This window comes from Lucilia cuprina, chromosome 2 (genome assembly GCF_022045245.1).
Source record: "Lucilia cuprina isolate Lc7/37 chromosome 2, ASM2204524v1, whole genome shotgun sequence".
NCBI lineage: Eukaryota > Metazoa > Arthropoda > Insecta > Diptera > Calliphoridae > Lucilia > Lucilia cuprina.
In genome coordinates, this window is record NC_060950.1 from 63008347 (window position 1) to 63034762 (window position 26416).

Consider the following 26416-nt stretch of genomic DNA (forward strand, 5'->3'; position numbering starts at 1 on the left):
AGTTCTGTTCTAGTTCTGTTCTAGTTCTGTTCTAGTTCTGTTCTAGTTATGTTCTAGTTATGTTCTAGTTCTGTTCTAGTTCTGTTCTAGTTCTGTTCTAGTTCTGTTTTAGTTAAATTTTTTAAAAAATTTCTCTTAGCCTTAAAGCTTTCTAGTCTTAAAGTTCTGTGAACATAAATCTTAATTTTTTTCTTCCCTTTTACAAAGAGATCATATGTCGCCCCCCTCTATAAATTATGACCCACTAAAATGGCACACGACATTATTTGTCTTCAAGTTTATTTTAAAAATAAATCTGAAATTTATTAAGATGGTGTTTTCGGTTTTTTTAATGCTTTACTCCATAAATAAAAATTTGTTTTATAAGAAAAATCGTAGTTTTATGGTTTTTAAAAACATAAATTTAATTTTTTTCTTGATCAATCTTCAAGAAATAAATAAATACGTTTTTGTTTTTCTCCTCTTATTGGGATAAAAATAACTTTAAGGGGAGTCGTTAGTTTTTTTGTTTTAAGAAAGAGAAATATTTTCTGGTGCATTTTAAGAAATGCACCTTCTTCTGATGTTGCTGTAACACATCGCTTGTAAAGAAAAAATTGCCTTTTAGTCTTAAAATGATCGCTAAAGAGTGATAAACACTCTCGTATAACTCACGGTGTGTAAAGAAAATTTTAAAAAGAAATTTTGTTTGTAAACAAAAAAAATTTAAGAAAAAAAGGAAATTCAATTGAAAGAAATTATATTGTAATAATGCAACAGTTTTGAGTTCATTTAGTTTAATATTGTTGTGTGTGTGTGTGTGTTTTTTGTCTATTACAATGTTTTTTAATGAATTAATTGCTTTGGGCGGCTGTTGCATTTTGTGTTTTAAATGTGCGTGTGTTTAGTCTATAAATATTTTTATTTTTTTTTCAAAACAAAAAATATTTTTTAAAAATTCGTGTGGTTCGGAGTTAAACTTAAAGAAAATGTGTGTATGTGTGTTTTTTCTACAATTCTTATTAGAATTGTAGAAAAAAAATTGTATAAAAATAAAATGGGCTGTAACAACCCAATTAGAAATGTGTGTTTGATATGAAAATTAAAATCTAAAGAAATAGAAAATAATCAAAAATAAATTTTGGGGTTAATAAATCGAGAATTTATGTGTTAATATAAAAGAAAATTAATTTAATTGTTTCAATTAAAATGAAAATAAAAATGTTATTAATAAGTGTATTTAATTAATTAAAAGCAATAAAAATAAATACATATTATTTAAAGCACAAATATGTTATTCCAAAGAAAACTTAGGAAAATCCCTTAAAAATGTTAAAGCTATTAAAAAAGTTTTAAAGTTTATGTTTACTGCAATAAAATTAACCCAAATTAAAAAAAAATAATAATAAAAATAAAATGGGTGGGTTTTCTTTGAAAACCAGAAACCATTATCAAGAGATATAAAAATTAAAAAGTCTTTTTAAATAAAAAACTATTTTAAACTTAAAATCTAAAGTTCTTAAGAAAAAAAGTAGTCAAAAAATAAATATTGTGATATTTCTGCAATTTCGCCTAAAAATCTTCTACGTATTTAAGATAAATTAACAACTAAATACATGTTTGAAAAGCCAATACAATTTCCTTTCAAATGATATATAATACATAGACATTGTTATTAAAACTGTTGTTGTTTTGAATCTGAAAACTATGACTTTTTTTTGCTATCATGTTTACGTTTTTATATATCGCCTGAAAGTATTCTAGAAATTTTCCAAAACTAATATGAATTATACATTTCTGGAAAGTAGACAAAAGTTACTATTAAATGTATCTGGTATCAATATCTAAATTTTCATTTGATTTGAAACGCTTAAAAACTAATTCGTAATAATGTATATTTTCCCGCTATTTCAACAATTTTTGGTTATTTCGCCTAAAACTCTTCTATGAAATTTCGAGAAATTAACAACTATATACATATTTGAAAAGCCAATAAAATTTCCTTTCAAACGATATATAATACATAGACGTTGTCATTAAAACTGTTGTTGTTTTGAAAACTTTAAAACTAAGTACTTTTTTGCTATTTTATTATAGTTTTTTCTTATTTCGCCTAAAAGTCTGCTACAGATTTTCGAAAAATAATACAAGTTATATATTTCTGGAAAGTAGACAAAAGTTACTATTAAATGATATATGTATCTGGTATCAATCTGAAAATTTTCATTTAATTTGAAGCTCTTCAAAACTACTTCATATATTTTCCAGCTATTTTACAACTTTTTGTTATTTCACCTAAAACTCTTCTACGAAATTTCGAGAAATTAACAACTACATACATGTTTGAAAAGCCAATACAATTTCCTTTCAAACGATATATAAAACATAGACATTGTTTTTAAACTGTTGTTGTTTTAGGCCTGAAAACTTAGTGCATTTTGCTGATATTTAATAGTTTTTTCATATATCGCCTAAAAGTCTTCTATAGATTTTCGAAACTTATACAAATTATACATTTTTGAAAAGTAGACAAAAATTTCTATTAATTGATATATGAATCTAAAAAGTATCATTTGTTTGAAAGACATTATTATTAATGAAAATTTTCCAACTATTTTACAACTTTTTGTTATTTCGCTTAAAACTCTTCTACGAAATTTCGAACAAATAACAGCTACATACATGTCTGAAAAGTCAATAAAATTTCCTTTCAAATGATATATAATACATAGACATTATGTTTAAAACTGTTGTTGTTTTAAGCCTAAAACTTAGTGCTTTTGCTGTTATTTTATATTTTTTTCATATATCGCCTAAAAGTATTCTACGGATTTTCGAAAAATAAAACATATTATAAATTTAAAAAAAGACAATAAAAACTTTCAAATGATATTTAACGCACCAATCTTTAAAACTCTTATAAGACCTTTAATTTGCAAATAACTTTCAACTTTTTATAACTTTACCTAAAACTCTTCTACGTATTTTGATGAAATTAAAAAACTATTTAGGTATTTAAAAAGTCCACATGATTGACTTTCAATTGGTATATAATACCTAAAAATTATGTTTAAAAATGATGATGTTTTACGTCAGAAAACCCAAGATTAGTTTTTCTAGCATTTCAAAGATTTCAGTTATTTTGCCAAAATTTGTTTTAGATACTATTGACAAATTGGAAAGCTTATTAAATTTCCTTTCATTTGATGTATAAAATATTAAACTTACATTTAAAACAAGTTTAATTTCATTTGAAAACACAAAACTTTATTTTGAGTTAATATTACAAGATTTTTATTATTTCGCCTAAAACTCTACTACATATTCTTAAAAAATTAATACCTGGTAACAATTTTGAAAAGCCCATTAAATTAGCTTTCCACTGATGTACCATATGTGCAATTTTTTTATAAAAATACTGTCGTTTTTTGCCTGCTGTCATTTCATAGTTGTTTATTATTTCGCCTTAAAATCTTCTAAAAATTTTAAAATATTCTCAAAATTTATATATTTTTAGACAGAAGACATCACTAGCTTTCCGCTAGTGTACAACAAATAACAAATCTTTTCCAAATTGTGTTATTTTCAAGCTCAGAAAAACAAATTTTTATTTTTTGCTTGATTTACATAATTTTCATATTTTGCCTTAAAGTATTCTATGAATTTTGGAAAAATCAAAAGTGTTATTCATTTCTGAAAAGCCAACGAAATTTCCTTTCTATCATAAGTTAACATTGTGCTTTAAAATACTTTTAAACCAAGTCTCTTGTTTTAGGGTAATTTCATAGTTATTCGATATTGCGCCTAAAAGTATTCAAGAAATCTTTGGAAACTAATGCAAGTTTTACATTTAAAAAAAGTAGATGAAATTTCTTTTCAACTGCTGTAGAATGTCTTAATCTTTGCTAAATAAACATCTCTAAATCAATGTGACATTATAAAATTAAATTTTGCAGATAACTTCTTACTTTTTGTTATATTGCCTAAAAATACTCTATGAATTTTTGAAAAATTAACAAATTTCTATATTTTTAGAAAACCACTTTAATGAACTTTTCATTCTTATACAATTTATAAATATTGTGCTAAATATTGTTCTTGTTTTGTTTATGAGAAGTTAAGTTTTGTTTTTCTGTTATTTCTAGATAATTAGCTAGTACTCCTAAAAGTATTCTAAGGATTTTTTAAAAAAGCATATTGTTTAGAGGTTTGAAAGGAGAATACAATTTTCTATGTGATGATGTAAAATATATCAAAATTAATGTTGTTAAACTAAAGAAGTGAGTGAAGTTAAATATGCCGAGTTAAATATGTAATGACGTAAAGAGTTACGTCATTACATATTTGCAAATATGTCTCAGGTATTTGAAAAATATGGGTTAAATACAAATTTGACATATTTCCAAATATGTTTTTGTATTTTCACCCTATTTATAGCAAAATTAATATTTTTAAATAAATTAAAATTCTCAAATGAAAGGAAATTAATCCCCAACCCTTGCCTTTAAATGAACATATTTAAAAAATGTCATGTTTTGACTTTTAACACCTTTTCACAGTAGTTGAAGAATTTTTCGAAAATCTTAAGTTTTACCACCATGAAAGGATGCAAACGGACGGGTCATACCTCAAATGAAATGGAATCGATAGCCCTACCGTTACCTTTCAATACATTTAAAAAAAATGTTATTTCGATTTTTAGCGAATTTTTTCAAAGATAAAATTTCATATAATTTTAACTTTCGTCCCCACCTAAAGGATTAATGGGGCGCTTCATACCTCAAATTAAGGGGAATCCGTCTCCCTACTGTTACCTTCAAAAACATTTTAAAAAAGTTATTTTTTCGATTTTTGACAATTTTTTCAAAGTTAAAATTTCACAAAATTTTTACTTTCGTCCCCAGCTAAAGGGCTACTAGGGCGGTTCATACTTCAAATTAAGGGGAATCCGTCCCCCTATTGTTACCTTCAAGAACATTTTAAAAAAGTTATTTTTTCGATTTTTGACAATTTTTTCAAAGTTAAAATTACACAAAATTTTAACTTTCGTCCCCACCTAAAGGGTTAATGAGGCGGTTCATACCTTAAATTAAGGGGAATCCATCCCCCTACTGTTACCTTCAAAGACATTTTCAAAAAGTAATATTTTTGATTTTTGACAATTTTTTAAAAAATAAAATTTCACAAAATTTTAACTTTCGTCCCCAACAAAAGGGTTAATGGGGCGGATCATACCTCAAATTAAGGGGGACTCATACCCCTTCTGTTACCTTTAAAAACATTTTCAAAAAGTATTCTTTTTGATTTTTTACAATTTTTTCAAAGTTAAAATTACACAAAATTTTAACTTTCGTCCCCACCTAAAGGGTTAATGGGGCGGTTCATACCTCAAATTAAGGGGAATCCCTCCCCTTACCGTTACCTACAAAAACATTTTCAAAAAGTTAAGTTTTTGATTTTTGACAATTTTTTCAAAGTTAAAATTTTACAAAATTTTAACTTTCGTCCCACCACGTTTCACCACTGTATATTCAAACATATTTTACCCATTTTAAAACGTTAATGTTGTCCCTTTTATAAAACTTTTATTTATATTAGTCTAATCATAATAATTCTGTATTTGAAATCATTGAATGAAAAATTATTTTATATTCAAAAATAATAAAAAGTCATAATATAATAAAAAAAAACAAGTAAGAGTTCTATATTCGGCTGTGCCGAATCTTATATACCCTTCACCATGATGTGTTTAAAGCCTTTTGTACCTTTTGAAGAACGAAAAAGTACCAAAAAGTCCCCATCTATGGGTCCTCACTTAATCCTGGCCATACATACTTAATTACATGTTTCTAGGTTTAATATCGTTGAAATTGCAAAAAGTACCTTTTGAAAAACGAAAAAGTACCAATAAGCCCCCTTTTATGGGTCCTTACTTAATCCGGGCCATACATACATACACAGAAAAAACTGAAAATGAGTTTTAATTATCAAAATAATTGTATCAAACAAGTTTTGCACCTATAACCAAAATGATGATATCAATTACCAAATTTGTAAAAATATTTTTTTTCAAATAACGAATTAATCAGAACAATTAATGTCAATAATTGAGACAAGATTTAAAATGGATTAATTCATTAATTGTATAAATTAAATATTTAATAAATATAAAATTGATTTGATATTAATTTATTAATCAAATAAATTGAACTATTTGATAGAGAATTTTTTAAAAATCAATTAAGAAGGTGATTAAAACAATCAATATTAATCGATAACACACAACGTTAAAGAAATACTAGAATTTTAGCAATGCGTTAGCACTTACAAAAATTACCACTTTATTGATACAATTTAACATATAAAGTGTTTCATAAATTGTAAAGAAACTTGAATATTATATGCCTAAAATTTTATAGACTATTTAAGAATTATAAATATTGTAGCACAAAAATTCAAAATAAAATAATAAAAATAAATCTAAAATAGAAAAGAAGGCCAGAAAATTTTTTTCAATCAATTAAAAAATTAATTGAATTAATTAAAAATTTAATCAAAATTTTACACTTTAGTTTCAAACAGTTTCAAAAAACGAGATAATTAAGACAAATAAAAATTTGTTATAAAATAAAATAAAAAATAAAGAAAATTAAAATATGTTAATTGAAAATAAACTACCGACAATTTTTTCTGTGTAATTACATGTTTCTAGGTTTAATATCGTAGAAATTGCAAAAAGTACCTTTTGAAAAACGAAAAAGTACCAAAAAGTCCCCTTTTATGGGTCCTCACTTAATCCGGGCCATACATACTTAATTACATGTTTCTAGGTTCAATATTGTAGAAATTGCAAAAAGTACCTTTTGAAAAACGAAAAAGTACCAAAAACTCCCCTTGTTTGGGTCCTCACTTAATCCGGGCCATGCATACTTAATTTCATGTTTCTAGGTTCAATATTATAGAAATTTCAAAAAATACCTTTTGAAGAACGAAAAAGTACCAGAAAGTCCCCTTTTATAGGTTCTCACTTAATCCAGGCTCTACATACTTAATTTCATATTTCTAGCCAATAACAAAACATTAGTGCTGCTCTCGCTCTGCTACTCTTGCTCTGCTTTGCTTTTATAAACAAATTACAATAACAATATTTACCGTATTGTTATGTATTTTGTTTTTGTTTTTTGCAGTTTCTGTCTGAGCATAAATAAAAAATCTAAATTTTATATGAAATTTTCAGAGGTTGTCTCGGTTTCCCTTTAATTTGTGGTATGAAACTAAAACTTTTAAAAAAATCCTAAAAAATAGAAAACATAAACTTTTTGAAAATATATTTGAAGGTAACATAAGGGGGATTGATTCCCTCTAATTTGAGGTATGACCCGTCCTGTTACCTTTTTCGCTGGAAGAGAAACTAAAATTTTTCTAAAAACAGGACTTTACTAAAATTTTTAAAAAAATCCTAAAAAATAGAAAACTTTAACTTTTTGAAAATGTCTTTGAAGGTAACAGTAGGGGGACGGATTCCCCTTAATTTGAGGTATGACCCGCCCCATTAACCCATTTAGTGGGGACGAAAGTTAAAAATTTGTGAAATTTTAACTTTGAAAAAATTGTCAAAATTGAAATTTCAACTTTTTGAAAATGTTTTTGTAGGTAACGGTAAGGGGACGGATTCCCTTGATTTTGAGGTATGACCCGCCCCATTAACCCATTTAGTGGGGACGAAAGTTAAAATTTTGTGAAATTTTAACTTTGAAAAAATTGTCAAAAATCGAAAACTTAACTTTTTGAAAATGTTTTTGTAGGTAACGGTAAGGGGAGGGATTCCCCTTAATTTGAGGTATGACCTGCCCCATTAAGCCATTTAGTGGGGACGAAAGTTAAAATTTTGTAAAATTTTAACTTTGAAAAAATTGTCAAAAATCAAAAACTTAACTTATTGAAAATGTTTTTGTAGGTAATGGTAAGGGGACGGATTCCCTTTAATTTGAGGTATGACCCGCCCCATTAACCCATTTAGTGGGGACGAAAGTTAAAATTTTGTGAAATTTTAACTTTGAAAAAATTGTCAAAAATCGAAATTTCAACTTTTTGAAAATGTTTTTGTAGGTAACGGTATAGGGAGGGATTTCCCTTAATTTGAGGTATGACCCGCCCCATTAGCCCATTTAGTGGGGACGAAAGTTAAAATTTTGTGAAATTTTGACTTTGAAAAAATTGTCAAAAATCGAAAACTTAATTTTTTGAAAATGTTTTTGTAGGTAACGGTAAGGGGAGGGATTCTCCTTAATTTGAAGTATGACCCGCCCCATTAACCCATTTAGTGGGGACGAAAGTTAAAATTTTGTGAAATTTTAACTTTGAAAAAATTGTCAAAAATCGAAATTTCAACTTTTTGAAAATGTTTTTGTAGGTAACGGTAAGGGGACGGATTCCCTTGATTTTAAGGTATGACCCGCCCCATTAACCCATTTAGTGGGGACGAAAGTTAAAATTTTGAGAAATTTTAACTTTGAAAAAATTGTCAAAAATCGAAAACTTAACTTTTTGAAAATGTTTTTGTAGGTAACGGTAAGGGGAGGGATTCCCCTTAATTTGAGGTATGACCTGCCCCATTAACCCATTTAGTGGGGACGAAAGTTAAAATTTTGTAAAATTTTAACTTTGAAAAAATTGTCAAAAATCAAAAACTTAACTTTTTGAAAATGTTTTTGTAGGTAACGGTAAGGGGAGGGATTCCCCTTAATTTGAGGTATGACCCGCCACATTAACCCATTTAGTGGGGACGAAAGTTAAAATTTTGAGAAATTTTAACTTTGAAAAAATTGTCAAAAATCGAAAACTTAACTTTTTGAAAATGTTTTTATAGGTAACGGTAAGGGGAGGGATTCCCCTTAATTTGAGGTATGACCTGCCCCATTAACCCATTTAGTGGGGACGAAAGTTAAAATTTTGTAAAATTTTAACTTTGAAAAAATTGTCAAAAATCAAAAATATTACTTTTTGAAAATGTCTTTGAAGGTAACAGTAGGGGGATGGATTCCCCTTAATTTAAGGTATGAACCACCTCATTAACCCTTTAGGTGGGGACGAAAGTTAAAATTTTGTGTAATTTTAACTTTGAAAAAATTGTCAAAAATCGAAAAAATAACTTTTTTAAAATGTTCTTGAAGGTAACAATAGGGGGACGGATTCCCCTTAATTTGTAGTATGAACCGCCCTAGTAGCCCTTTAGCTGGGGACGAAAGTAAAAATTTTGTGAAATTTTAACTTTGAAAAAATTGTCAAAAATCGAAAAAATAACTTTTTTAAAATGTTTTTGAAGGTAACAGTAGGGAGACGGATTCCCCTTAATTTGAGGTATGAAGCGCCCCATTAATCCTTTAGGTGGGGACGAAAGTTAAAATTATATGAAATTTTATCTTTGAAAAAATTCGCTAAAAATCGAAATAACATTTTTTTAAATGTATTGAAAGGTAACGGTAGGGCTATCGATTCCATTTCATTTGAGGTATGACCCGTCCGTTTGCATCCTTTCATGGTGGTAAAACTTAAGATTTTCGAAAAATTCTTCAACTACTGTGAAAAGGTGTTAAAAGTCAAAACATGACATTTTTTAAATATGTTCATTTAAAGGCAAGGGTTGGGGATTAATTTCCTTTCATTTGAGAATTTTAATTTATTTAAAAATATTAATTTTGCTATAAATACGGTGAAAATACAAAAACATATTTGGAAATATGTCAAATTTGTATTTAACCCATATTTTTCAAATACCTGAGACATATGTGCAAATATGTAATGACGTAACTCTTTACGTCATTACATATTTAACTCGGCATATTTATCTTCACTCACTTAAACTAAAGCTAGTCATTTTTTTATTTTTTTCAAACAACTTTGTTTAAAAGTGTTTTTTTGCTACTTTTTTCCACCAAAATCCTTAAACTAAATTATCTATGTAAATTCTGTTATTTTTGATTTGCCTTTGCCCCTCCTTTTCATTTGATTTTTCAATTTTTCTTTCCACCCATTTTTGACCACTACCATCAAAACCAATTAACATATAATTGATTTAAGCAATTGATCACATCTGTTCAAATATAAAACACATAACGAAGAAAAATATGAAACACAGCATATCCTTCATACATAGTCAAGTCCTTTATAGACAAGAAATCATTGCAACAGTATTCAATGAACTGTGAAAATGATGATGACAATGTCGTTGTAGTTGCTTATGGTTGATAGTTTTTCACTTTATTTTAGCATCATATTCATACACCAAAAAAAAGGACACAGCGAAAGAGAGAGAGAAAGAGAGAAACTATAGTAACTCAGAGTTTGAATACAATTAGAACGTCAGGCAACACAAGTTTGGGAGAATAACTCACAAGCGATTTTAAGGGAAAGCAGATCGATTTTTGCTTCTGTAGTTCCAATTGTAATCTTGTCGCTAAATAAATAAAAATTGAATTGTTTCATCACAAGAACTTAAAATAATAAACAAAACGAAAAAAAAACACAGCATGTGTTACAAGGCGTTTACCATTATAAACATTAGGTGTAGCCAAAGGACATGAACAAAAGACAATCATCATTATTAGAATTGTTAATAATTAGGATAGATGGTGTTGAAATTTACCAACATAATTTTGAATATTTTTATAATGATTTTTAGGGGTTGTTTTAAGACACTTTTTTTGACATTAAAAATATTCGCAATAAATGGCAATAAACACATGTTTAGACAATTATTGGGGAGATTTTTTAAACAAAGGGACAAATCACCTTAATTGCAAAAACACATAAAGATTTGCTTAAACAAAATTGAAGCTAATCAAACAAAATTTTCGATAGAAAAAAATAGCTGTAATAAAAATATTTTTGGTAAAGAGCAAATTTTTCTATGGCAAATAATCCTCCGTTCCATTCAAGTCCTGTTGTAGTTCTTATCTAATTCTATTCTAGTTCTGTTCTAGTTCTGTTCTAGTTCTGTTCTAGTTCTGTTCTAGTTCTGTTCTAGTTCTGTTCTAGTTCTGTTCTAGTTCTGTTCTAGTTCTGTTCTAGTTCTGTTCTAGTTCTGTTCTAGTTCTGTTCTAGTTCTGTTCTAGTTCTGTTCTAGTTCTGTTCTAGTTCTGTTCTAGTTCTGTTCTAGTTCTGTTCTAGTTCTGTTCTAGTTCTGTTCTAGTTCTGTTCTAGTTCTGTTCTAGTTCTGTTCTAGTTCTGTTCTAGTTCTGTTCTAGTTCTGTTCTAGTTCTGTTCTAGTTCTGTTCTAGTTCTGTTCTAGTTCTGTTCTAGTTCTGTTCTAGTTCTGTTCTAGTTCTGTTCTAGTTCTGTACTAGTTCTGTTCTAGTTCTGTTCTAGTTCTGTTCTAGTTCTGTTCTAGTTATGTTCTAGTTCTGTTCTAGTTCTGTTCTGTTCTGTTTTAGTTCTGTTCTAGTTCTGTTCTAGTTCTGTTCTAGTTCTGTTCTAGTTCTGTTCTAGTTCTGTTCTAGTTCTGTTCTAGTTCTGTTCTAGTTCTGTTCTAGTTCTGTTCTAGTTCTGTTCTAGTTCTGTTCTAGTTCTGTTCTAGTTCTGTTCTAGTTCTGTTCTAGTTCTGTTCTAGTTCTGTTCTAGTTCTGTTCTAGTTCTATTCTAGTTCTGTTCTAGTTCTGTTCTAGTTCTGTTCTAGTTATGTTCTAGTTCTGTTGTAGTTCTGTTCTAGTTCTGTTCGAGTTCTGTTCTAGTTCTGTTCTAGTTCTGTTTTAGTTCTGTTCTAGTTCTAGTTCTGTTCTAGTTCTGTTCTAATTCTGTTCTAGTTCTGTTCTAGTTCTGTTCTAGTTCTGTTCTAGTTCTGTTCTAGTTCTGTTCTAGTTCTGTTCTAGTTCTGTTCTAGTTCTGTTCTAGTTCTGTTCTAGTTCTGTTCTAGTTCTGTTCTAGTTCTGTTCTAGTTCTGTTCTAGTTCTGTTCTAGTTCTGTTCTAGTTCTGTTCTAGTTCTGTTCTAGTTCTGTTCTAGTTCTGTTCTAGTTCTGTTCTAGTTCTGTTCTAGTTCTGTTCTAGTTCTGTTCTAGTTCTGTTCTAGTTCTGTTCTAGTTCTGTTCTAGTTCTGTTCTAGTTCTGTTCTAGTTCTGTTCTAGTTCTGTTCTAGTTCTGTTCTAGTTGTGTTCTGGTTCTGTTCTAGTTGTGTTCTAGTTGTGTTCTAGTTGTGTTTTAGTTGTGTTCTAGTTGTGTTCTAGTTCTGTTCTAGTTGTGTTCTAGTTCTGTTCTAGTTCTGTGTTCTAGTTCTGTTCTAGTTCTTTTCTAGTTCTGTTCTAGTTCTGTTCTAGTTCTGTTCTAGTTCTGTTCTAGTTCTGTTCTAGTTCTGTTCTAGTTCTGTTCTAGTTCTGTTCTAGTTTTGTTCTAGTTCTGTTCTAGTTCTGTTCTAGTTCTGTTCTAGTTCTGTTCTAGTTTGCTGTTCTAGTTCTGTTCTAGTTCTGTTCTAGTTCTGTTCTAGTTCTGTTCTAGTTCTGTTCTAGTTCTGTTCTAGTTCTGTTCTAGTTCTGTTCTAGTTCTGTTCTAGTTCTGTTCTAGTTCTGTTCTAGTTCTGTTCTAGTTCTGTTCTAGTTCTGTTCTAGTTCTGTTCTAGTTCTGTTCTAGTTCTGTTCTAGTTCTGTTCTAGTTCTGTTCTAGTTCTGTTCTAGTTCTGTTCTAGTTCTGTTCTAGTTCTGTTCTAGTTCTGTTCTAGTTCTGTTCTAGTTCTGTTCTAGTTCTGTTCTAGTTCTGTTCTAGTTCTGTTCTAGTTCTGTTCTAGTTCTGTTCTAGTTCTGTTCTAGTTCTGTTCTAGTTCTGTTCTAGTTCTGTTCTAGTTCTGTTCTAGTTCTGTTCTAGTTCTATTCTAGTTCTGTTCTAGTTCTGTTCTAGTTCTGTTCTAGTTCTGTTCTAGTTCTGTTCTAGTTCTGTTCTAGTTCTGTTCTAGTTCTGTCTAGTTCTGTTCTAGTTCTGTTCTAGTTCTGTTCTAGTTCTGTTCTAGTTCTGTTCTAGTTCTGTTCTAGTTCTGTTCTAGTTCTGTTCTAGTTCTGTTCTAGTTCTGTTCTAGTTCTGTTCTAGTTCTGTTCTAGTTCTGTTCTAGTTCTGTTCTAGTTCTGTTCTAGTTCTGTTCTAGTTCTGTTCTAGTTCTGTTCTAGTTCTGTTCTAGTTCTGTTCTAGTTCTGTTCTAGTTCTGTTCTAGTTCTGTTCTAGTTCTGTTCTAGTTTTGTTCTAGTTCTGTTCTAGTTCTGTTCTAGTTCTGTTCTAGTTCTGTTCTAGTTCTGTTCTAGTTCTGTTCTAGTTCTGTTCTAGTTCTGTTCTAGTTCTGTTCTAGTTCTGTTCTAGTTCTGTTCTAGTTCTGTTCTAGTTCTGTTCTAGTTCTGTTCTAGTTCTGTTCTAGTTCTGTTCTAGTTCTGTTCTAGTTCTGTTCTAGTTCTGTTCTAAGTCTGTTCTAGTTCTGTTCTAGTTCTGTTCTAGTTCTATTCTTGTTCTATTCTAGTTCTATTCTAGTTCTGTTCTAGTTCTGTTCTAGTTATGTTCTAGTTCTGTTGCAGTTCTGTTCTAGTTCTGTTCGAGTTCTGTTCTAGTTCTGTTCGAGTTCTGTTTTAGTTCTGTTCTAGTTCTAGTTCTGTTCTAGTTCTGTTCTAGTTCTTTTCTAGTTCTGTTCTAGTTCTGCTCTAGTTCTGTTCTAGTTCTGTTCTAGTTCTGTTCTAGTTCTGTTCTAGTTCTGTTCTAGTTCTGTTCTAGTTCTGTTCTAGTTCTGTTCTAGTTTTGTTCTAGTTCTGTTCTAGTTCTGTTCTAATTCTGTTGTAGTTCTGTTCTAGTTCCTTTTTAGTTCTGTTTTAGTACTGTTCTAGTTCTAATTCTGCTCTAGTTGTTTTCTTCAGAAAATTTGTCTCTTAAAGAGGTTGCTTTTCAAAAGAAAATTAGTCTCTTGAGAGACTTAAATTTTAATTTTACAAATTGCCCACTTTCTACTTAACAAGATGACAGTTTCTAAGCATTTTTCAATTATCCTAAAAGTATGCCATCATTTGTTAAAATATAACAAAGGTTTTTACAAAAATTGACACCTGACAATCATAAAAATAACATAAATGTCATTTTGATAACAAGAATTTCAATAAAAACAATTTTAAAAATGAAAATATTTTCTTTAAAACCAAAGTAAAGTAAGAAAAATTATTTTATAAAATTTGTTTTCCCCTATTATTTGCTGTTGTAATTAAAATTAAAGAAAACTTTTGCTATTGCTTTGTTTTTGTTGTTGTTGTTTAATAACTCTAGGCCTTTACGTTTTCCTTATTGTTGCTAAAGAGAAAACAAAAAAAAAAAAGAAAATTTTTGTTTTTCTTAATATAACAAAATTTTCCCTGCCCTTAAAGTTGTAATGATGATTAAGGCACGCATAGTCTTTAACACACATTCATACTCACTTAGCTAAAGCTATAAGGCTTTTGGCGACTTTTACTCCTTTTTGTGTGTGTTAAAGAATTTTTAGCTGGTAGGATTTACAAGGACTTCTCTAGCTGAATTTGGCGCTTACTTATTTAGTTAAGAAACCTTAACAGCTGTTGTATGTTGTAAGTATGCCAGTGAGTTTTTTTGCTAGGAATAAAGCCTAGAGCCATAATAATGAGTAGAACAAGTCTACAATTGGAAGGGAAAAAACCCTCTCTCTTTTCTTAACCATAAAACAATAACAAAAATTTCTCCCTCCCTGCCAGCTTTCAAAATTTTCCTTCATTTATGTTTATTCTTTTTTAGAGAGCTGGGGCTAAAAGGTAGACTAATTAAATTAATGTTATTTGTAAACATGTAAACATATCAAAATTAAACAAGGGTGTCTCCTGCAAACCAAAACTGACAACCATAATTCATTAAATTTCGTCCTGCAATGTTTACGTTTATAAAGAAAATATTTTGCATACTTTTAGGTTTCATGAATTATAATTTAAATAAAGAATTTCAAGTTTGAATGCCAGATTAGTAAAGGAATTTAAATGAAATCTTGAAATCAAAAACATGTGTTTGAATTTTGAAAAAAATGTATTCATTCTAGAGATTTATTAAAAAGGTTGTAAATATGTTTAAAGTACCTTAAGTTATGCTATAGAAAATTTATCGTTTATTAGAGGTTAATTTCATTTGAGAAGAGTAAAATAAAGTAAATTAGTTAAATGTTTAAAAAATTTGTTATTTAAAAAGCTTTTTCTAAAGCTTAGCATATCTTGGGGCTTTTCTTCTTATCACAGTTAATAATTCAAAAGTCGTAAGGAAATGTTTAGCATACTTTTAGGCAGAAAAACTTTTTTAGCTTCAGGAAATGGACATATTGTTATGAATTAAAGCAAAGATCCATTGTTGGCTAAATGCCTTTCCAACGATATACAAATATTTAATATTTCCATTTTCATATAAAGAAAAAATCAGAAAAAAAACTTAGTTTTGTTCATTTGGTTATTTTTGAGAAAATTCTTAAAAAAATTTTAAAAACTTTAAAACTGTCAATATTTTATATAGTTTTAAAAAGTGCACATAATTACCTTTCCAATGATATATAATTCTTAAACGTTTCCATTTTTCATATAAAAAACAAATTAAACAAAAAACTTTATTTTGGTTTTTTGGTATAAAATTCTTTAAAGAACTAAAAAAACCTTAAAAGTCTAGAAAATTTCAATATATTTATATTATTTAACAACCCTATACACTTGACTTTCCCGTGATATATGATTTATCTATTTTTTTTTTTATTAACTTTAACGAATTAAATAAAACGAAATTTTTATTTCCCTGCCAACTGTCTTCTTCGTTATTTTGAGTCGAAACTGTTCCAAGATTTGTTAAAAAGTTTAAAGTGTTATACATTTCTGAAAAGCAGAGACAATTTCCTTTTCCATGATATATAATTCCATGACATTCTTCTTTTCCCGTTGCTACAAAAATCGGTTAAAATTTAGCAATTTCGATTTTTTACATAAAACTAATTATTTTATATTTCGTATGAAACTATTCAAGGAATTTTAAGAAAATTAAAAACATTATACATTTTTGAAAAGCTTTGACATTTCCTTTCTAATGCTATACAATACATCAACATTCTTTTTGCTTCTTGCCGCAACAAGCGAATCAAATGAATCAACTTCAATGAAGTTTAACATTTTTATTACTTAAAACAAATATGTTGCTATTTCGTTCTAAACTCTTAAACAAATGTTTAGTACATTAAAAAAGTTATGTAGTTTTGAAAAGCAGACACAATTTCCTTTCCAATAATGTATCATACTATTTACATTTTCGTTTACACTGCAATAATCGTTTCAAATATTGTAGTTTCTCACAATTTTGTTTTTTACTTTAAAAATACATTTTGATTTCATGTAATACTTTTAAACAAATTGTTTATAAATTAAAAAGGAATATATATTTCTAAAAAGCAGAGGCAATTATCTCTCCTATGATATACCATACATCATTATTTCCTTTCCCACTTGTTACTTTAATCGACTTGAATCTCACATTTCCCTTAAAATAAAATATTTTACTTTTGACTCAAGTCATTTGTTATTTTGTGTAAAACTCTTTAAGTAATTTTAATCAAATTAAAAGAGTTATACATTTTTGAAAAGCAGACACAATTTCCTTTCCAATGATGTATCATGCATGTATCATACTGTAAACACTTATAGTTACTATCGTTTCAAATATTGCATTTTTTCGCAAATTTACTTTTTACTTTAAAAAGACATTTTTATTTCATGTAAAACTTTTCAACAAATTTTGTATTAATTAAAAAGAATATATATTTCCGAAAAGTAGAGGCAATTACCTTTCCTATGATATACCATACATCATTATTCCTTTTCCCACTTGTTACTTTAATATATTTGAATCTTACATTTCCTTTGAAATAAAATGTTTTATTTTTGAGTCCAGTTACTTGTTACTTTGTGTAAAATTCTTTTAAGAAATTTTAGCAAATTAAAAAAATTATACATTTTTAAAAAGCTGAGTTAATTTCTTATCCTATGATGTATAATTTATATATATCTTGTTTATTATTTATCAAAATAATGGAATCAAATCTTGAATTTTTTGTTTATTATTTTATTTTTTTTTCTTTATTTAAATCTTTTGCTTTTTCGTGTTAAACTCGTAAAGGACATTAGTAAACTTAACATGTAATATATTTTTGAAAAGTAGATTTAATTTCCTTTCCATTGATATACAATTTGTCTATATTTTTCAATACCACTTGCTGCCATGATCAAATTCAATCTTATAGTTTTCTGAGAATTTGTTTCACACTTAACCTGTTGCTATTTTGTAGAAAACTCTTTTATAAATTTTTTAGAAATTTAAAGATTTTTATATTTTTGTAAAGGTGAGCGACTAACCTATCATATGATATACAATATTACATTTTTCCTCCTCTGCAACTTTTTAAATTAATGAAAATTAAAAGAAATATATCAAATAACAATATATTCCATTAAAATTCGAAAGAGACTACTTTTTTTTTAATAAAAATGTATGTTTTTAAAACAACAAAAGTAAAGCATATTTTAAGGGGAGTAAATTATTTAAAACTTATGTAATTGTAGCATAATTTTAGGAGAACTTTTTAGGTTTTGCTTAAAAAACAAAAAATTTCCTTTTAAAAGAAAAAACAATTTTAGGATGTAACTACTAATTAATAAACTTAAAAATTATAGCATATTTTTAGGACATTTTTTTAATATTTCAAAAAATGTACAGCATATTTTTAGGGGAGTTTTTTGTTTAATTTTTTTTTCTCAACAAGAAAACAATCAAACTTTATAAAATATTAATAAATTATTGAGTATTGTTTAGAAAATGTTCTCTTGTGCGTTTTACTTAACTAAGTATTTGTACTAGAGCTTGTCAAACCTGTCAAATGTCATTTATACAACAAAAAACAAAAAAACTTATCAATATTATAAAAGCAAAAGAAAAGAAAAGATATAAAAGTTTTTTTTTATATAGAAAAAGAAAGCAACAATAATTGAAAAGAAATTACAGAAGATTGTTTATGACTTAAGGGAGAAATTAAGGCAGTTTATTATTATTTAATGACTTAATATAATAATTCAAAGAAAATAATAAGGAAACAAAGAAATGTATTTTTTATTAATAATAAACTTTTTTTTTGTCGTAAAACAAAATAATTAAAAATTTAACAAAGAAAATATAGAAAATAAGTTTTTTTTTGTTACAATTTATAGAAATTTTTTTTTTTAAACAAAAAATAAAGAAAAAATTGTTTCCCTTATAATATGTATTCAGTCATTTTTTGATGACATCTCATCAAATATAAATGTGACCCACTTGTGGCATCAAACGTTGCAGCCGAGCAACTCAAGAAAACATTAAGAAAATAGGAAATAAAAGATGTTTGACTAAAACTTTTTTGTTGCCAATTTATTTTACAACTTCAAAATATATGTATGATGAAGGCAAATAAAATGGCAGGAAGTAAAGGACCATACCACGTCTTTATGATAACAAACAAAATAAAAAAAAACAAAATTTTATAGGAATTTGATATTCCCACTGAGTATTTTTAGATATTTACATTTACAAATAATGTTTTGAACGAAGAAAAAAAATAAGAAAAAAAAATATTAAGTAAAGCTATCAAAATTGACTGTTATATATATATATATATATATATATATATATATATACTAACTTAAAAATAAAATTGTGCCAAAATATCTTTTGGCAGTTGAGAGATACTAGCAACTATACTACTAGTAGCTGCCAGTATAACACGTCAAAATTGTTGTGTGTACACCTTTTAAGCAAATTGATTTTGGCAGGCACTTAGAATACTAACAAATTTTTATTTATGCATGAAATATTCGTAATAGAAAAGAAAATGAACAATATTTTGTTGAAAGCAAAAAAAAATATGGAAGAAAATTCAAAATATAACAAGCAGACGAGAAACTAGAAGTAAATAAATTGAAACAATTTAAATAAATTTATTAGTTAGCTATAAGATAGGCAATAAAAATTTTAATAATTTAAAAGAAAAAATGTAAAAGTCAAAGCATATTTTTGGGTCCAATAACTTTTATTGCCTAGTTTTAGGCTTAAAACATCACAATGTCCTATAAATCGTTATATTTTTGTTAATTTCTTTAAAATGCTTAAACAAATTTTAGGAAAATTAAAAATTTTATAAATTTTAGAATAAAAAACATCACGTGTTTTCCAGTGATATATAATTTATGGCCATATTGTTTTCCATTTATCTAAAAAAGATATTCAAAATCTTTATTCCTTATTTATAAACTTTTTTTGCTAATTTGTGTAAAACTCTTAAAAAATTTTCAAATAATTCAAAGCCTTATACAGTTTTGGATAGCTAACACAATTTCCTTTCCAACGATATATAATACAACAACAGTTTTTACTTTTCTTGCTGAATAAAACTGAGGTTTAAAATCTTTATTCCCCGTTAATAAACTTCTTTTTTTGCTAATTTGTGTAAAACTCTTAAAAATTTTTCAATAATTCAAAGCATTATACACTTTGGAATAGCTGACACAAAATTTCCTTTCCAACGATATACAATACTTCAAAAGTTTTTACTATTCTTGCTGAATAAAACTGAGATTCAAAATCTTAATTCTCCCTTAATAAACATTTTTTTGCTAATTTCTGTAAAACTCTTAAATAAATTTTCAAATAATTCAAAGTATTTTACAGTTTTGGATAGCTCACAAAATTTCCTTTCCAACGATATATAACACATCAACAGTTTTTACTTTTCTTGCTGAAAAAAACTGAGTGTTGAAATCTCAATTCCCCAGTAATAAACTTTTTTGTAATTTGACTCTTAAAAAATTTTCAAATAATTCAAAGCCTTATACAGTTTTGGATAACTGACACAATTTCCTTTCCAACGATATATAATACATCAACAGTTTTTACTATTCTTGCTGATCAAAATCATAATTTCCTGTAAACTGCCACTTTTTGATAATTTCAAGTAAAATTGTTACACAAATTTTCAAAGAATTGATAATGTTATACATTTTTGAAAAGCAGACACAATTTCCTTTCCAACGATATACAACACATCTACAATGAAACGGATCTAAAACAGAATTCACTGTAAACTGCCTCTTTTTGTTGATTTCAAGTAAAATTGTTAAACAAATTTTCAAGGAATTAAAAAAGTTGTACATTTTTGAAAAGCATACACAATTTCCTTTCGAACGATATAAAATACATTGATTTTTTATTTTACTTGCAAAATAAAATATATAAAAACACATTTCCCTGTAATCTGCTTTATTTTGTTAATTTCAAGTAAAATTGTTAAACAAATTTTTAAGGAATTTAAAAATTCTTACATTTCTGTAAAGCAGACACAATTTCCTTTCCTATAATATACAATAACATCAACACTTTTTATTCCACTTGCCAAATGGAACGGCTCAAAAATATAATTCCCTGTAAACACATTTTTTTTTTTTGTTATTTCTTGTGAAATACTTTAACAAATGTTTAAGAATTTCGAAAGGTTATACATTTTTGAAATGCAGACATAATTACCTTTCCTATGATAAATAACACATATCAGTTTCACCGAATGAAAGACATAAAAAACCAATTTCCTCCATTCACTTGCATCAAAGTGAGCAAAATCATAACTCCCTGCCTCTTTTTCGGTCATTTCATGTAAAATTTTTAAACAAATTTCTAATAAATAGAAAAAGTTATACATTTCCTTTCATATGATATATAAATCACTATTAGATTAGTTTTTACTTCTTGAATAAATCGATTCAAAGTTTAAATTTTTGATTTTTTGATTTGTTTGTTATTTTAAGACAAACTCTTAAAGAAATTTTGAGAAAATTACAAAATTTATATATTTTTGAAAATTTCCTTTTCAATGATATACAATAAATCAATATAGTCTTTCCTATGTGTAGCACTAATCCTGCCAAATTCTACATTTTCTTGTTATTTGAAATTGTTTCTTGAATCCAAGTAAAACTTTGGTTTTTGGATCTTTAAACATCACAAATCAATAAAAGGGAATTCTTGATTTAATTGCCCTATAGTTAGGTCTATATTTATCAGAGTAAAATCTCTAAAAGAAAACATTTAATTTAAACTTTATTCTTAAAATAAGTTATCTACCTAATGTTTCTCATACAAATCAATAACAATTCCCTGCTAACTTATCTACCTTTAACCCTGTACATTATGCTATACATTTTCTCTAACATTTCTTATTTATTTGTCTCCAATAGGAAATTCTCTTCTCATTCAATTACATTTTCTACAACTACGCCATTTCCTTATTACAACCTAAAGGTGGAGTTCTTGCAAAAAACAATTGTTTATTTTATTTTTCTATAAATTATTTTTTACGCACAATTTTCTAGTTGTCATATCAATCAATTCTAAGAAAATTACTTCCCCTTTTAGATAGGCTATAAATAAAAATTACTTTTTCACAGCAATTGCTTTATCTATTTGCAAAGCAAAAACAAAACAAAAAGAACATTTATAAAAATTAATTTGATATTTACAAAAGCAACAAACTAAAAAAAGAAACACCTTTTCCTTTTAATGGCATTTTCAAAATCATTAAAGAAAATCAAAGCATACTTTAGGCTGTAACACAAAATAACACTGACATCATTTTATCATCACTATACAGACAACACGAAACTTAAGCAGATTTTATGCTGATTTAACACTAAGAAGAGCAGCAATCTTATTACTAAATAAAACCCATTAACTCTTGAAATCTAAAGTATACTTTTAGTTGTAAGCATGATAAATGTTTATAGAAATCTTTTTATGTTTCTGTTGACAAGGGTAAATAACTATTTTAGCAACAAATAAGCAATTATGCAAAAAGCTTTGGTCAACTAAATAAACCTAAGAACTTCTAAGCAATACCCAACAACCTGTATATCCTTTTCATACTTTTTTTCTTTTCAATTAGCTTCTTAGGCGTTATACAGTTACGCCTTCAAGTATGTGTTGGCAAAATGTCTTATCACTTGTGTAAGGCGTTGTGTAAACGGCAAATGAAAAAAGGGTTGTTCCTCATTTTCCGTTTTATAAATATTTATTAGGAAAATGTGTAGAAAAGGTTGTTTGCCATTTGATAAAGTAAAGTCTTTAATGTTTTTGACATACTTTTAGGCGTTACGAAAGAAAAATGCTTCTTAAATATTTATTTTTATGTTTGTTAAACGTGTTTTTCTTTTGCTTGCAGCGCCTGTTGCCTTGCCAGATAGCTGGCTGATAAAATTTTATGGTTTTTAAGTAAATTATTTTTATTTTCTAGATAAAGGTTAAAAATTATTATTATTTTTATAGTTATTGTGAAGGGAGCATTTCGGTAAATAAGAATTATTGTTATGTTAGGTGTTTGTTTGGGAGGAAAAAAGTGTGGCATATTTTAAGGGAGCTGAGTAGGAAAATGAAAAATTAAGGCTATAAAGGAAATAATGGTGGCATAATGTGGAATTGTAATTATTTAAACAATAAAAAATTAATGTTGGAATGTTATTAATGTTTCGAAAATTTCAATTAAAGAGAAATATTGATTTGCGATATATCAAGGGAATGCATATTGTCTTTGCTTTTCATATAACTTTTTGTTAAGAAAACATAACTAGAAAAATACTAGAACAGAACTAGAAAGGAACTATAACAGAACTAGAAATGAATTAGAACAGAACTAGAACAGAACTAGAACAGAACTAGAACAGAACTAGAACAGAACTAGAACAGAACTAGAACAGAACTAGAACAGAACTAGAATAGAACTAGAACAGAACTAGAACAGAACTAGAACAGAACTAGAACAGAACTAGAACAGAACTAGAACAGAACTAGAACAGAACTAGAACTTAACTAGAACTGAACTAGAACTGAACTAGATCTGAACTAGAACTGAACTAGAACAGAACTAAAACACAACTAGAACAGAACTAGAACAGAATAGAACAAAACTAGAACAGAGCTAAAGCGGAACTTGAATAAATTAAAAAAATTAATTAACTACTTATATTTAATAATAAAAGAATTAAATAAATTATTTAGAGTGGCCTACCTTTAGGCTGAAAAGAAAAAAAATAGAAAATTAAAAATTGTGTTTTAAAAGTTTTAGCAAAAGTGCAAACAAATAAAAAGCCATAAATGTTTATTAAAATAATAATTGAAAACTGTTAATTAATAGCAGACAAAAGAGATTTTAAAATAAAATAATTTAAAAATGAAATAAAATTGTTTTATACAAAAAAAATTATTAAAAATATAAACAAATATTAAATTAATGTTTAAAATGTGAAAAAAATTATAAAGAGAAAATAATCAAAAAATCTTCATTGTACAAATTCCATAGCATATGTAAAGGCTTTTTGTTAAAATAAAAAATGTTGCCCATTTCAAGGCTTTAAAAATAATTTAATGTACATACATATATTTAAACGAAAATGTTTAATTTGTTACAAAATTTAATTTAAAATATATAAAAAAAATTTTGCTGACAACATGCTGGGACGCTGTGTTAGTTATCAAGGATCCTGTGACAATATAGCAGACTATGCCAAGGTTTGTTATTGTTTGAAATTATATAGAAAATTTAACTTTAATTGAATTGATGCTAACATGTATATAAGATTATAACAAAAGAAAACTCTGATATTTACTGATAAACTAACAAAGTAAATAACAAAACTAAACTTGGAGTATATGAAAGAAAACATGTAAAGAGCAAAATGCTTGCTAGTATGTATTTGAAAGTAAAGAAGTTGGTGTATTTTAAAGGATTGTGTAGATGGTCTAGTATATAAAAGGACTACATTTTAAGTAAAATGTTTTAAACTTTTGTGTAGTTAATAGTAAACCCAGTTTATGGATTTTGTTAAAGCGAATAAAGAGCTTTGTAACCTTTAGTTAAACAAACATTTTTTGTAAATGTTTTTCTTAGTTTATTATGATTTTATCTATTGTGTTGTAAAAATTCGTTTAACATGTTTTACAAAAATAAGTTTTTAAAAATTGTTCCTGTTTTTATTTAAGAATTTATTCATGCCCATAAATCTTACGTCAAAAAAGGATTACATCCTTTAAAAAAAGGATTCATCTTCTAGCTTTTAACCTCAAACTTTCTTTAGAACAACCATCACTTGACCTTTAAGAAAATTGATAAAACTATCAAAACTAAACTAAAATTTTCTTTCTATTACACAAAAATTAAGAAATTTTTTCGAGGTCCTTACAGATATATTTACTCTTTAATTAAGTTGCTAACATTTATAAAGAACGAAATAAAACATAAAAGAGGAGTTGGGGTAAGAAACCCCCTGCCAAATATTTACTCTTTATTATACAACTTTTGCTTAGAAATCTTAATTTATACAAAAAAGGTTTCTTTCCTAAGACCTCATCTAATTGTTTTGTATGCTTTGCAACAACAACAACAATAACAATAATTACAACAACATTGCCTAAATGTTCTTTAACATTTTTTTGTATATAAACTTTAGTTTTTACACATATTTTGCATATGTTGCCTTTTAGAAATTGCAATTTTACTTTAGTTTTCTTATTTTTGCCTTAATGTATGCTATAGTTTTCCTAATGAGTTTCTAATAGCCTAAAAGCAAACTATATTAAAACTCTTTTATGAAACTAAAGCTCTTAAACTGTTATTAAACTCTTTAGTAAAACAAACAAATCTAGTTTATGCAAAACTTAATTAAAACTTTCTCTTTTTCTCTTTCTCTCTCCCTCTCTTTTTCTTTCGTTTTCCTTTAGATCTACACCGATTGGGCCAATTACTATTTGGAACGCAGTAAATCGAAAAAGAAGGTTACTGATCTCTCTTCAGACTGTAGAGATGGTCTGCTATTGGCTGAAGTCATAGAGGCAGTAACCTCTTTTAAGGTGCCCGATCTGCATAAGAAACCTAAAAATCAACAACAAATGGTAAGTGTTTTGTCTCTCTTTTATACCACCCCCCCCCCCCGGGGGGCATGTTACCTTGCCGAGACCTCCGCCTTGGTGTTATTGCAATCCTGGGGTATAATGAGGTGGCCAATACCTCCAGTCTGACCGGGACTGAAAAATTGGTTACAGTCTACCGCTTGGCTTAGTCCTTGCATAGATTGACAGAGGTCAGACCAGAGCATCGCATAATCTGGTACTACGGGTGGCCAGTTGCCCACAGGACTATGTCTTGGCTGGTCAGTTGGTTGAAGTTCCTTCGGGATTCACATAGTGGCTGTGGTTTAAAACAAATTCGCGAGGAGAGTATGTAGCGGTTAAAAGACTGATGCATGATAAAGTCAATATTTCGGTATAAGTTCTGTGCTGTTTTACCGAAAACAACAGATACCCAACTGAGGAGTGACTGTGGGATTAAGCGTCGGAAATGAGTTGGTATTAATTGTATATAGTACGGGATGAATGTGAGGTTCGGCGGGCCCACCCGTCTACCTAATGAATGTGTTGTATGTTTTCTCTTATGAATGTGTCCTATGAATGAGATGTGTGCTAGGTTGAATGGTGATGGATGGAAGGTATCATATACATATGATGCCATTGAATTTTCCTTCCTTGTCCAGATATGTTCAGAGTATACTCTGTTCATATCAGAATTACCACAGTGTGTCCCTGTAAGTAACCACAATGTTTACGGCTTATTGATGGATCGTACTTCGGTCTACCGGTTACGTCTCTAGATGCTGTTGCCGAATCAACAGAACCATCCAATGGTCAGAGATAAGATAGCTCAAGTACTCCAATAAAGTACTTGTGCATGGACCGGTCAAATCCAATGTACAAAAATTGCCAACTGAATTCTTCTTTAAAGAACAAAAGGGCGATGGTAGACCGTTTTCAAGTCTACCCAGTTGGTGAAAAAGACCACCGTGAGATAAGGCCGTTAAGGCAAGTGCTCACGTTAAAACTCTCAACAGTCTCTCTTTTATTTTGTACATTAACTAATTAAATTTAATGTTTTTCTATACATACATATGTATGTGTTTTAAACCACCAAAAAACACATAAACTTTGTAAACAAAACCATAAATTTACAAAGAAATCGGGAGAGAACAGAAAGAGAGAGATTAAACAAAGAACTCGAGCAAAAGATTTTAAATTTAATTAAAAACCACAATACATAAACAAACAAACATACATGCATACATGAATACACTCTCATAAGCCTTAAAAGAAAAGTCATTAATAATTTTTGCAGCAGAAAAAGTAACGTGAGAAAATGTAGGAAAAAAGGAAAATTTAAAAGAAAAGAAATATAAGAAAAACACTACAACAAAGTTTTACTGCAACAATTTAGGAAAAAAAGTTAAAATCACTCCTCTGTGGGGTAACTGTTGTTTCGGCAACAGCACCGAACTTATCCCGAAATAT

General features: G+C 27.8%; 1 protein-coding gene across 1 annotated transcript in view; it reads left to right on the plus strand.

Moving 5' to 3' along the window:
- The window catches only part of LOC111676769 (protein sickie), a 227399-nt gene that overhangs the window by 60924 nt on the left and 140059 nt on the right, over nucleotides 1–26416 (plus strand). The window contains exon 2 of the mRNA XM_046955861.1: nucleotides 24800–24970. Within this exon, the coding sequence (XP_046811817.1) occupies nucleotides 24800–24970 (171 nt within the window). The remainder of the gene's footprint in view (nucleotides 1–24799; nucleotides 24971–26416) is intronic.